Source organism: Hoplias malabaricus, chromosome 5 (genome assembly GCF_029633855.1).
Source record: "Hoplias malabaricus isolate fHopMal1 chromosome 5, fHopMal1.hap1, whole genome shotgun sequence".
NCBI lineage: Eukaryota > Metazoa > Chordata > Actinopteri > Characiformes > Erythrinidae > Hoplias > Hoplias malabaricus.
The window spans coordinates 47,945,747-47,956,752 of NC_089804.1; the positions used below are offsets into that span (position 1 = coordinate 47,945,747).

Below are 11,006 nucleotides of genomic sequence, written 5' to 3' on the forward strand. Positions count from 1 at the left end.
GTGCTCTGGTTTCCTCCCATAGTACAAAAACACACGTTGGTATAGTGTGTGAGTGAATGTGTGTGAGTGTGTGTCTGTGTTGCCCTGTGAAGGACTGGCGCCCCCTCTCCAGGGTGCATTCCTGCCTTACGCCCAATGATTCCAGGTAGGCTCTGGACCCACCGTGATCCTGAACTGGATAAGCCTTTACAGATAATGAATGAATGAATGAATGTCTAAAATACATTTTTACATGTAAACAGTAAGGATGTACAATTTTCACTCCAAGGGGGACCCAATTTAGGGTCGCGGGGGGTCCAGAGCCTACCTGGAATTATTGGGCGCAAGGCGGGAATACACCCTGGAGGGGGCGCCAGTCCTTCACAGGGCAACACAGACACACACACATTCACTCACACCTACGGACACTTTCGAGTCACCAATCCACCTGCAACGTGTGTTTTTGGACTGTGGGAGGAAACCGGAGCACCCGGAGGAAACCCACGCGGACACAGGGATAACACACCAACTCCTCACAGACAGTCACCCGGAGCGGGAATCGAACCCACAACCTCCAGGCCCCTGGAGCTGTGTGACTGTGACACTACCTGCTGCGCCACCATGCCGCCCCTGAGACACACATATGGTATCAAATTTAATTTTGAGTTTGTGTACTGTTATCAACATTGCCTTGTCTGTTGTGTTGTCTGAAACTGTTACTCAAGGTAATCAGCCAAGTTGCGTTTTCCCAGGTGTAACAGTATGGCCCATGTCGGCTGAGCATTTCTGCTTACTCAGCCAGTACAAATCCTTGCCTTTGAGACTTGAGTCATCTGATAGGCTGTGTAGAGAGCAGTAGTCCTCACAGGTCAGTCCATTGCTGTTGAAATAAACCACAGATCAAACGACGTACAAACAGAATAAATTAGGTGGTCTTAATTTATTCTGATTAAGTCATTGCCAATTCATAATTTGGGACGCCCCAGTCACAGACAAAGCTGGAAGGGTGAAGCATAGCTCAAGCTTCCTGAGAGACATATGAAGCAAGTCATTGCTCCATTCCAAACTCCATAAGCAGCAAAAATGCTTTTGGAAAACATGGCTAACTGCCCACTTTTGTTATGTCAGGTGATAAAGATGCTTAGACAGTGGAAGTGCTCTTCATATTACAGGTGATACAACACCCATTACTCACTCAGAAAATATAAAACAGAAACATAAACAAAGATCAGAAACACTGAGAACTTGCCTGTGTTGAGGATCAGATGTCATGGTGCTATCTTCATAAATTTTCAGCATAGTCTCAGTGCGGTCATCTTTAAGCTCCTTAGGCTTCTTCAGTCTGTTTACAGTCAAATGAGTAAAATCATGTCAAAGGCTAAATTGTCTGAATTGAACTAAATATTTATTTGAATGAATACAACAACAGGCACTGACCTGGGCTCTAGCCGTTCTTTAACCTTGGCTATTGATCGGATATAAGGGCCAATTTGTCGAGCAATGGTAGTCAGGTAAGAATTCTCTTGCTTTAACTGAAGTAAGTCATGAAGCTGTGCTAGAAATAATAATAAATGTATGACATTATTGTATAACCAGAAGTTAAAACCATAGAAATTAAACTTTTTATTTTAATACACCTTCATATATTTCTTGCTCATTTGCCACCCTCTGGTATGTTTCCTCCCAAATCTAATAGAAAAAACAAAAACGTCATGTTTTAGTCATTTATGCTCCCAAATATAAGTAAAACACAATGCCAAAAAAATTTAAAAAGACCTCCTCAATCATTGCCCTCATCATCTCAACGGAGGAGTATTCAGAGGAGATCTCCCTGTCCATCTGCAGAGACCTGTCCATGATCTCACACATTGTGTCTGTCTTTATGAGGGAGTGATGCTTGGTCAGGTCTCTGTGAATTTCCTGCACCTGGTCCTTAAGCTTCTGGATCTCTGTCTGCAAACTCTGTTCAGAAAGAAGAATTGTGAACATATCTAAAGCAATGGCTCCCAATCCCAGGTTTAGTGTAGGACTAGAGTGGTTCTACTGCCCCATGCCCAATGCTGAGGAGTTTATGCTCCTCAAGCCAACAGCATTATTTATAGGCATCTTTTTATTTTCATGGCCCTAGTGCTATTCTAGTATTAACATTTTATTGTTAATGTTTTTCTATGCAGAATAGGATGCACCTTGTAAGTAGCACTAATTATTCAGTAGTGTGTGTCCACAGTTGTTGAATATCCGCATGGAGCAGAAAGTATAAGCAGGCCTCACCCTGTAGCTGTTCTCATATTTGCGGCAGTGTTCCATGAAGGTACTTTCTCCACCCTCAGCCAGTAAAACCTTGGTGCTGATGTAGCGATGAGATGTGGGCTTGCGCACTACAGTTGAGCCCAGGGACATATCACTAGCTGCTGGAGAGTGACAGGCCACTGACAGTGATGAGGACAGCCTATAGGGAAGATGAAATGTTGGGTGAAAATCCTATATTGCAGTTTCAGATGTTTTAAAAAGTTTGCTATAACCTTAAAATTTATGAAGAGCACTCCTTGCTCTGATAACTATGTAATGTATATAAGTTTAGTAGTAAATAACTATAGTTCACAGGGTTAAAAACCCAAGTTATTATCTGCTGACGTAACAAGGACACAGTGTCATTGGTATGAACCCCTTAATAGTGCCCCTTGTGGAGCATTTTACAAATGTGCATGAGTATGTCTGTGAGTAACTGTGTCTGTGAGATAAAGAACAATTTCATAAGGTGCTTCTGTTTCATAAACACAGACATATAATGTCCCTGATACAAGGCCTTGCTCTTATCAACCACAAAATGCTACCTGACTGATAATAGTACCCCTGCTGAGATATTTTTAGCCTGCTGAACATGAACGAGTGAGATACAGGCCAGGTTCAGGTTCATCGGGTGCATTGCGTTGTGTGGTAAAAAAAAAAAAGCAGCATTATTATTAATCCATAAGGTCTTTACTTAACTAGATCTGGTTGCGTGTTGTAGGTATTTCATGAATCTTTGCATTTATTTTCCAAATTTTACACAAACTCTAAAAAACGTATTAAAATATATATATATATATATATATATATATGCAAATCTACACTTTGCACAGAGAGTAACAGAGAGACTAACAATCCACCGCCATTGGTCAGACCCAGTCCGGACACGCTGCCAGCTGTGGACACTGATCGTCGTTGACTCAACAGCAAGAGAGGCTCCAAACAGCGGGCAAATTCAGAGTGGTACTCTGTGTTAATCTGTAAGGAGAGACACTCATTTGACAGGTACTAAGAGAAAAGACAAAGACGTGAAAGTAGATGTTGCTCTTACCTTGCTGCTTTGGGCCGGTCTCAGTCTGTGAGGAAGTTTCACAATTTTCTTCAGTCTCTCCATCAGTTGCTATGTAAAAGAGGGTGGATATTATTTCTGCCTAGTATGTTATGTTACATCAAACAGAGTCAATAATGTGTGGAAGCAGTTTAAGTACTAAAATCATGTATTAACAATTACCAACAATATATATATGCACTTGATTCCAGGTAGGCTCTGGACCCCCCGCGACCCTAAATTGGATAAGCGGTTACAGATAATGGATGGATATATATGCACTTCAGTGCCAAAAAATGAAACACATCCTCATTCGTACATTCGTTCATTCATTCATCCATCCCTCTAGTGAATAAACAAAACCACCTTAAATTAGCTGATAATCACAAAACATGAAAGTCCACAATATAAAAATAATCAACATAATAAAGATACAATTTTAGGGGTTAACATTTGTGTCAGTTTCTATATAATCGGCCCAAAATATTCATGGGCCTGGTCATAACTCACTCCCCCTTAAACCCACACCCCTCATAATTACTGAAATTAGTTACTTTATGATGCACAAATTATTAACAAACACATTCACACACCCAAGGAAGCTTTATAACTGTACGAGAAAAAATGCAGAATTATTTTTATAATTGTTCAAATACTGGTAGAAATGAATGAAAATTTAAAGGTAGCTCGCAATATTCAGTGCCAAAATTGGGCTACAGGGATCATAAGCCCCCCATCATTTGAGTTCCATTGAGACCGTGTGTCTGTGTTCACTGGAGTGATCGAGCACCATTCCAAACTGAGTTGGTGTGGCTTTTGTAATTCAAAAATAATCATTCAACTTCAGTACCTCTTTACTAATACTCTTATGGGTGAATGCCAGCAGATGTTCATAGAACTGTTTCAGCTTTTAGCCTAATGGCTTCCAGGAAGAGAAGCTGTTGCTGTAGAAAATGAAGGCTATATTGATCTTCATTTCAGAAGGAATTTTGGATGAATATGTGAACATATATTCATTCATTCAATCATTGTCTGTAAACGCTTATCCAGTTCTGGGTCGCGGTTAGGTGAACATACTGTGTGACAAATTTTTTATTTAATTGAATTCTCTTATTCAAGACATCTTTAAAAGTGAGTTTGAAATGTCTACTTACATAGCCCATATCTAAAAACTCAAATTTATTTGCAGAACTAAGGAAAGCGGAACATGTTACCAGATGAACCTGCAGAGGGAAGAACAAATAAGTTAGTTCAAGGACTGTAAAAACCTATATACCTGAAATGAACAGTAAGACAACTCTGACCTGGAGAGTGGGCAGTAATGCAGCAAGGTGAGACAGTTGCTCTTTAAAGGCTCTTTCCTTTTCCTCATGCTGACTGTAAAAATACCCATGAAATGATAGATTTCAGTAAATAAATCCTTAAACATAATTCATCCTGACAAACACATACGATTTATTAGAGTGTCAAAAAAACATAAACTAAACATTTTTTTATGTTTATCATTACATTTTATGTAATAATGGCCAATATGTGTTTAACAACATTTTAAAACATTCATTAATGAATATGTGGCACACACACTGGGCTATGTGGATGTCACAACAATCAATCTGAAACCTAACTTTATTATCCCCAAATTATTGGCTCTAGACCAACCGCACACATTACAGTTTGGTCCAGATTGTGTTGGCATTCAGTCACTAGATCACTGGGGATGTCTGGTACTGATGCTGAATGATTACATTTGTATCCCAAAGGTATTGTACTGTGCCCCATCTCCATTCTAAACTCCTAAAAATGTTCAGAAAAAAGATTTACGTACTAATGTCCTCTTCTGAATATTGCAGTAGGTTATGAAGCAGATTTACTGTAACATGGTTGAGATATTTTTAGATTGTGTAATTAGAGCCACTCAGTGGTGCCTCATGGCATTATGGTGTTTCAGTGTGGATGAGTAGATGCTGTGTTTATCATAGAAATAAATGTGTATGAACACTAAGAACATTAATTATTTTTGCATGTTTTGGGTCAATACTTCAAATAAAAATGATTTGGAACAAAAAATGTTATTAACATAAAATGGTGAACGTTTTCCCTTTTTCTTATATCATGACCTTTTGGAGATATGTAAAGCAACCATAGAAAAAACATGCACCTTTGAGCTGCCTTTAGCAGAACCCTCTTTCTCTCAGCCAGTTTTTCCTGATAAACAAAGAGGGGAAAAAACACTTGTAATTAGATTCTCAATAATATTGTCACAGACTCAGATCCACTACATGAAGCAAGGCTGTTTCACAGTTAAAAATATGTTTTTAAATAACCCATTCTACATCATCGAGAGTGTAACTTTATTAATTGTATTTAAAAACATTACCTGCATGCTATTAAACAGAGTACAAATGGCTGTCTCCTCTTCATCTGCATTGGCTCGGACCTCTCCAATCATTGCCTTCAGTAGAATAATGGCTTCTCTTGCTGATGTCTGTAGCTCCTTCACTGCCTGAGATAAAGGTGGAGCATGTTCTGTGAAGCATCTACCCCTTCAAACGACTTTTAGATTTTAAATAAGTAGTAAGATTCCTGGTCGCTTACTAAGACGGCTTGGTCCAGTTTTTCACAGCCTTGCATATACGCCGTCTCAATATCAATGCAGTGTGCTCTGCTCTCCCTAAAAACACATACAGACAAAAATTACTGCCTAATTTTAGTCTTTACGTTGTATTAAATGCACTGTAAAAGTAACTCACACTGGCATGTCTCGGAAACAGTTGATGCAAAGCATCGATTTCTTCTCTGTGGAGAACATGATGTATAGTTCTTCATGGAGGCCTATAGCACAAACAGAGAATCAGTTAAAATTGTAGCAAGAAGCATATATTATTCTTAAATTTAAAGTCCTGCAAGAAAATTTACCAATAATTTTAACATGATCAAAGCAAATATTTTCTATATTCAGTTTTGTTCAAATGGCTTGGCTTAGCAATAGGGCTGGACAATATGGCCAAAATGTATATCATGATGTATTTCTTAATTTTGGTCGATATGATGTAATTCCGATATTGATATGAACAGTATAAAATCCACTGAAAAACTTCCAAGAACAAACAAGGAACATGATATCACCATCAAATGCAAGTTAATAAGGTTTTTTCCTTCTCTTATAAATGTACTATTTTGAAGATACATGTTTTTCTTTGAACAGTGATGATATGTAAATGTGAATGTCCAAAACCTACCACACTTTTTATGTGCTTCTTTGGTGCGTTTGGCCAGGGAGACAATCTCATGACGCGAGAACATCTTGGCCTTGTGTGTGGCTTCCCTGCAGTCTCCACACAAGGGCTGGTTACAAGTGTTGCAATAATACATTGCATCCACATCCTGACCATTTAAATTAAAATATGTTAGAAAGCTGCTATGAAACTCCGAAGCCAAGTGCAACAAATATAAAATTCTTTAATATAAACTGATGTACTTAAAATGATCAATCAATCATTTTCTTCAATGATTCTTCTTCACATTATGAAATAGCCTTCATACTGATATTTAGTGGCCTGGATGTGTCAGATATTCTTGGCTGCCACCATGTGGGGGACACACTGAATATAAAGGTTCAATCAGGAAAATATCAGTAACTTTAGAAACTAACATATAACTACAATCATAAATATAATTTTCCTTTTTTTAAAGGTGATAAAAGATTGCTTTTCACTTTAAAGACAAATAATACTTTTTTCTTGTGTTTGTTCATCAAAATTATGCTGTAAGACCTGTTTCTTGCACTCCCAATCACAGTTAGCACACTGCACTGTTTCCTCACAGTCCACAGAGTTATCCACCAAGAATTTCAACAGACGATCCTCTGGAGGTAGAGCATTTACTCCTTTTACAACAGATGAGTGTCTGAGAAGAAGAACAAAACATTTCACAAACCTCTTTTGTCTCTCCTTGAAGAGTGAAGGGCTGTTTGTGTTCCTTTGTTAGTTTGGTTACTATACACACTACCACCCCCAGTCTTTTGACTTCAAAGTGACAAGGATAGAAATAGCATCATTCTGAATTCCTAGATAAAACAGGGCGCTTATGAAGAAAGGCACTATAAAAAGTCACAAACTGCAGAGTATGTAGTGAAAATGAGTATTGAATACATGCCCTATGTGATAAAATACACACATCTCATAAATGAGATCTCAAAAAAGTTCTTAATTTTTATACAAAATCAAAAAGTTTTCATTACAGTTCCTTTAGAAACCAACCCTACACACTCATTAGTCATGAAATGCTGTAAAAATAAAAAAGAAATTATAATGGAGATGCATGTGTTTTTTTTTTCCAAGACAGAAACAATACACAAAAAATGAATGGGTGTAAATCTTAGCTAACTTTCATATTAAGTACTAGTTAATATAACAATATTATGGTTCTTTAAAATAAGGCTCCAGAGCCTCATGAAATGACATATTTTACATGAATACATTTTCATTAAATTATTAGAGTTGTATGTTGAGGTTGTATATTGTACTAAAAGCCAAATGCAGACTAATGGATCATGGTGCATTTATATATTTTTACAGTCCTGTAAATTAGTATAGTAATGCACTTGTCACAAATTTACAAAAAAAATTACTTGCTTTCATGGTTATGAAACTGCACACAGCTATGGGGTGAAAGAAAAAATATTAAAAATGAATCATTCACATAGTGAATCATCAAACACACTGGTTTCAATGCCATGGCCATTGGAGCTGCTGATGAACCTCATACTTACATAAACATGCTGATCTAGCAATGAACTTTCCTCCATTTCGCTTACATTTCCATTTGTATGGTATCCATGGATATTGCACGGAAGAGAGCTGTTGCATGCCTCACTATTCCTCAGTTGCTGAAAGGACAGCACAGAGTTGCTGGAACTGTCTCTTATCACACAGGACCCAGAATAAAAGATCCGGATCCTGGCCAAGTACCTAAGTACCCAGTGTTTGATTACAGCCACAGTGGCTTTAATAAATATGCAGGGTGTATTTATATTCAGGCTAAAACAAGGGAAGGATTTATATTGCAGCTGTTGATTCCTTTCAGGTAATCCATGATGGGTCAGTCTCTTCTATGTCTCGGCAACAGGAAACGAAATAACTGTAAGCCATTCTTTGCTATGGACGTAGTTCTTTTGAGACGATTAGAATAAAGGTAATCCATTTACATAAGGAAGCAGAATGTCACAGGAAAAATTGCAAGACCTGTACTTACCAGTAACCAGTACTTAAAGCATTCATCTTTAAGATACTGGAGAAAATCGACCTCTAGTCTTGCTTTAAATCTGAAAAAAATCCAAAAGAGTTTGTCCATCCTGCCACTGTATGAAAACCAATCAATGACATGGGTTTGAAATGATGAGTAGCTGAAAAATCCCATTCTGAGGAAAAACAAATGAAGAAAAGTGCAAAACAAAGTGTCCTGGTGTTTTCAGTACAATGGAATGGACATTCCAGGGCCCAGAATACCATTGATTGTGGCTTTACTTGGACTGTGCGAGGTAGAAAATGTTAAATGTTCCTAAGATACGTCACTCAATTTCCACTCTGTTAGACACCTACCTTTCTGGTGCACCTTGTAGGTGTAAAGCCTAAGACAGTAGCTCATCTGTTGCTGCACAGTTTGTGTTGATCGTCCTCTAATCCTTCATCAGTGACCACAGGAAGTTGTTGGCTGGATATTTTTTTTGGGTGGTGGCTATTCTCATTCCAGTAGTCAGGTGACGTGTTTAAAAACTCCAGCAGCAATGTTGTATTAAAAACTCTATCTGATCCAGTCATACCAGCACAATACAAACTAAGACAGCACAATCAGTGTCATTGCAGCGCTGAGAATGATCCACCAGCCAAATCATAACTGATCTGTTATGGTCCTGTAGTGGTCCTGAACATTGAAGAATATGGTGAAAGGGGGCAAACAAAGAATGCAGGGCAACAGATGGACTCAAGTCGGTAATTGCAGAACTACAAAGTGCTTCTGTATGGAAGTGGAGCTGAGAGAATGGACAGTGAGTGTAGAAACAAAGAGGAGGTCATAATGTTCTTAGTTGTTCGGCGTATAAACACTATTAACACTAATATTATCTAGAACAGCACAATAAGCACCAAATCACCATTTATCCACTTCAGTTATTGTTTTCAATTTTTGGGGAGCAAAAATCTTTGCCATGAGGCAGATCCTAGCTCAACTCTATCACATGTTCAACATTCTTGCTTGTTTTGGTTCAAGACAATTTGAATCTGAAATGGAGTGAAAATGTGGGACAAGGATTACAAAGACTAATTTCTGAAATGTTACCAAAGCAACTACATTGCCTTATTACACTGTGTCAGTATTACAGACTTCCTACAGTGGTCAAGTAGACAGTGTTTTATGATGGTAAACAAGGTCTTACCCACAGAGGGGGCACGTCAGTCTGCCATCCACAGCTCTACCACGCAGACAGCTGGCACAGAAAGTGTGATAACAGTCCAGCAGGCATGGATTCTCATACTGTTCATGGCATAAGTGGCACACCAAGGGGTGACAGTTGGCACTGTCCAGTTCAAACAGGTTATCCAACGGAGAGAAGATTCCTCCAGACATCTGCAAGTAGAGAAGTTCTTCATGTCCCCAGAGACATGGTCCTAGGACCAAGTTATGCTTTACCTAATAGTGTTTGGCATTTGACATTTTCAAATATTTCTGTACTTGAACTAAAAATATAGACAAAATGTTACATGTACCTTAATGCTGGCTAAAATATATATGTGTGAGGGGAATAATATATGTCATAAGACTAAGCAAATCATGAAGGTGTACGAAATAATATAAAGTAAAAATAAAATTAATATGAACTCTCAACAGGTATCAATACTAAAAACAATGAAACATCAACAAACACGCACACAGTTCTTCACCTTGCTGGTGTCCTAGCTCCTGTCTGTGAACGGAATGAAAGCCATGTAGAGGGTTTGTGTGCCTGCCCAGCGAAGGCTGGCCTTGACGTCAGGGCAAACAAAGATCCACACAGAGCAACAGCTGAAGGGGGGGTCTAAATCTCCCAACACTGATAACACAAGAGAAACAACATACATTTGTCTACCACCAAACAACAAAAATAGTTTTCCAGGGGAATGACATTAGGATGTAAAACACACCTCTAGATGGTCTCTTCGTTCAGTGAATTTCCTAAAAGAGGTTTGAAAATGTCTACAATACATGCACTTTGTGGTACCTATATGAGTAGGAGTTATCTGAGACTACGAGAACTGCAAATTTAACATAACCTTGCAATTGTATTTTACGAATTATATTATATTGTACAAACCATGGGCAATTAAAATCTATGAAAATCGTTGTAACTGGCACAAAACCTATGAAAAATTTCAATATATTTTGAAGTAAATGCATGCCTCATTTGAACTCAACAAGTCTGTTCTTATGATATTATAGATAAGATAGCCCTAATGCTAACATTTAAAAATATATAGTTTTGCCCTTTAACACTGAATAATTAATTCGTTCATTTTATTTTATTTATTTTTGTAATTGCTTTATTCTGCAGTAACACAAAATAGGGTTGTGTTTTGGACCGTGGTAGGAAATCCAAATACAGAGAGGAAACCCAAGCAGACACGGAGAGAACACAGCAATCACACTCCTTACCATG

General features: G+C 38.1%; 1 protein-coding gene across 3 annotated transcripts; it reads right to left on the bottom strand.

Moving 5' to 3' along the window:
• Positions 1–156: 156 nt before the first annotated feature.
• Positions 157–10,623, bottom strand: rnf207b (ring finger protein 207b). 3 transcript variants are annotated; one of them, XM_066671600.1, is made up of 19 exons: positions 10,495–10,623; positions 10,255–10,403; positions 9,750–9,940; positions 7,090–7,222; positions 6,556–6,700; positions 6,067–6,148; positions 5,912–5,987; positions 5,694–5,819; positions 5,475–5,521; positions 4,621–4,693; positions 4,471–4,539; positions 3,320–3,388; positions 3,122–3,246; positions 2,251–2,428; positions 1,756–1,941; positions 1,617–1,668; positions 1,417–1,534; positions 1,229–1,321; positions 157–859 (listed from the first exon to the last, which is right to left on the bottom strand). In XM_066671600.1, the coding sequence occupies exons 3-19, from the start codon at positions 9,938–9,940 to the stop codon at positions 709–711; spliced, it is 1,914 nt and encodes a 637-aa protein (XP_066527697.1). In that variant the 5' UTR covers positions 10,255–10,403; positions 10,495–10,623; the 3' UTR covers positions 157–708. The 3 variants fall into 3 exon arrangements, 2 of the variants coding, with proteins under 2 accessions (XP_066527697.1, XP_066527698.1); XM_066671601.1 differs by lacking the exon at positions 10,495–10,623 and having other exon boundaries at positions 10,243–10,261; XR_010802657.1 differs by lacking the exon at positions 157–859 and having other exon boundaries at positions 1,286–1,321; positions 1,417–1,529.
• Positions 10,624–11,006: the final 383 nt, after the last annotated feature.

Bases quoted from the DNA above. Each gene is read 5' to 3' on its own strand.
- rnf207b (XM_066671600.1), bottom strand. From the start codon at position 9,940: ATGTCTGGAGGAATCTTCTCTCCGTTGGATAACCTGTTTGAACTGGAC. The intron at 3,247-3,319 runs GTAAGAGCAACA...CTCTCCTTACAG, and splicing joins GACCGGCCCAAAGCAGCAAG to ATTAACACAGAGTACCACTC. The intron at 860-1,228 runs GCAAGTTCTCAG...TTATTTCAACAG, and splicing joins ACATCTGATCCTCAACACAG to CAATGGACTGACCTGTGAGG.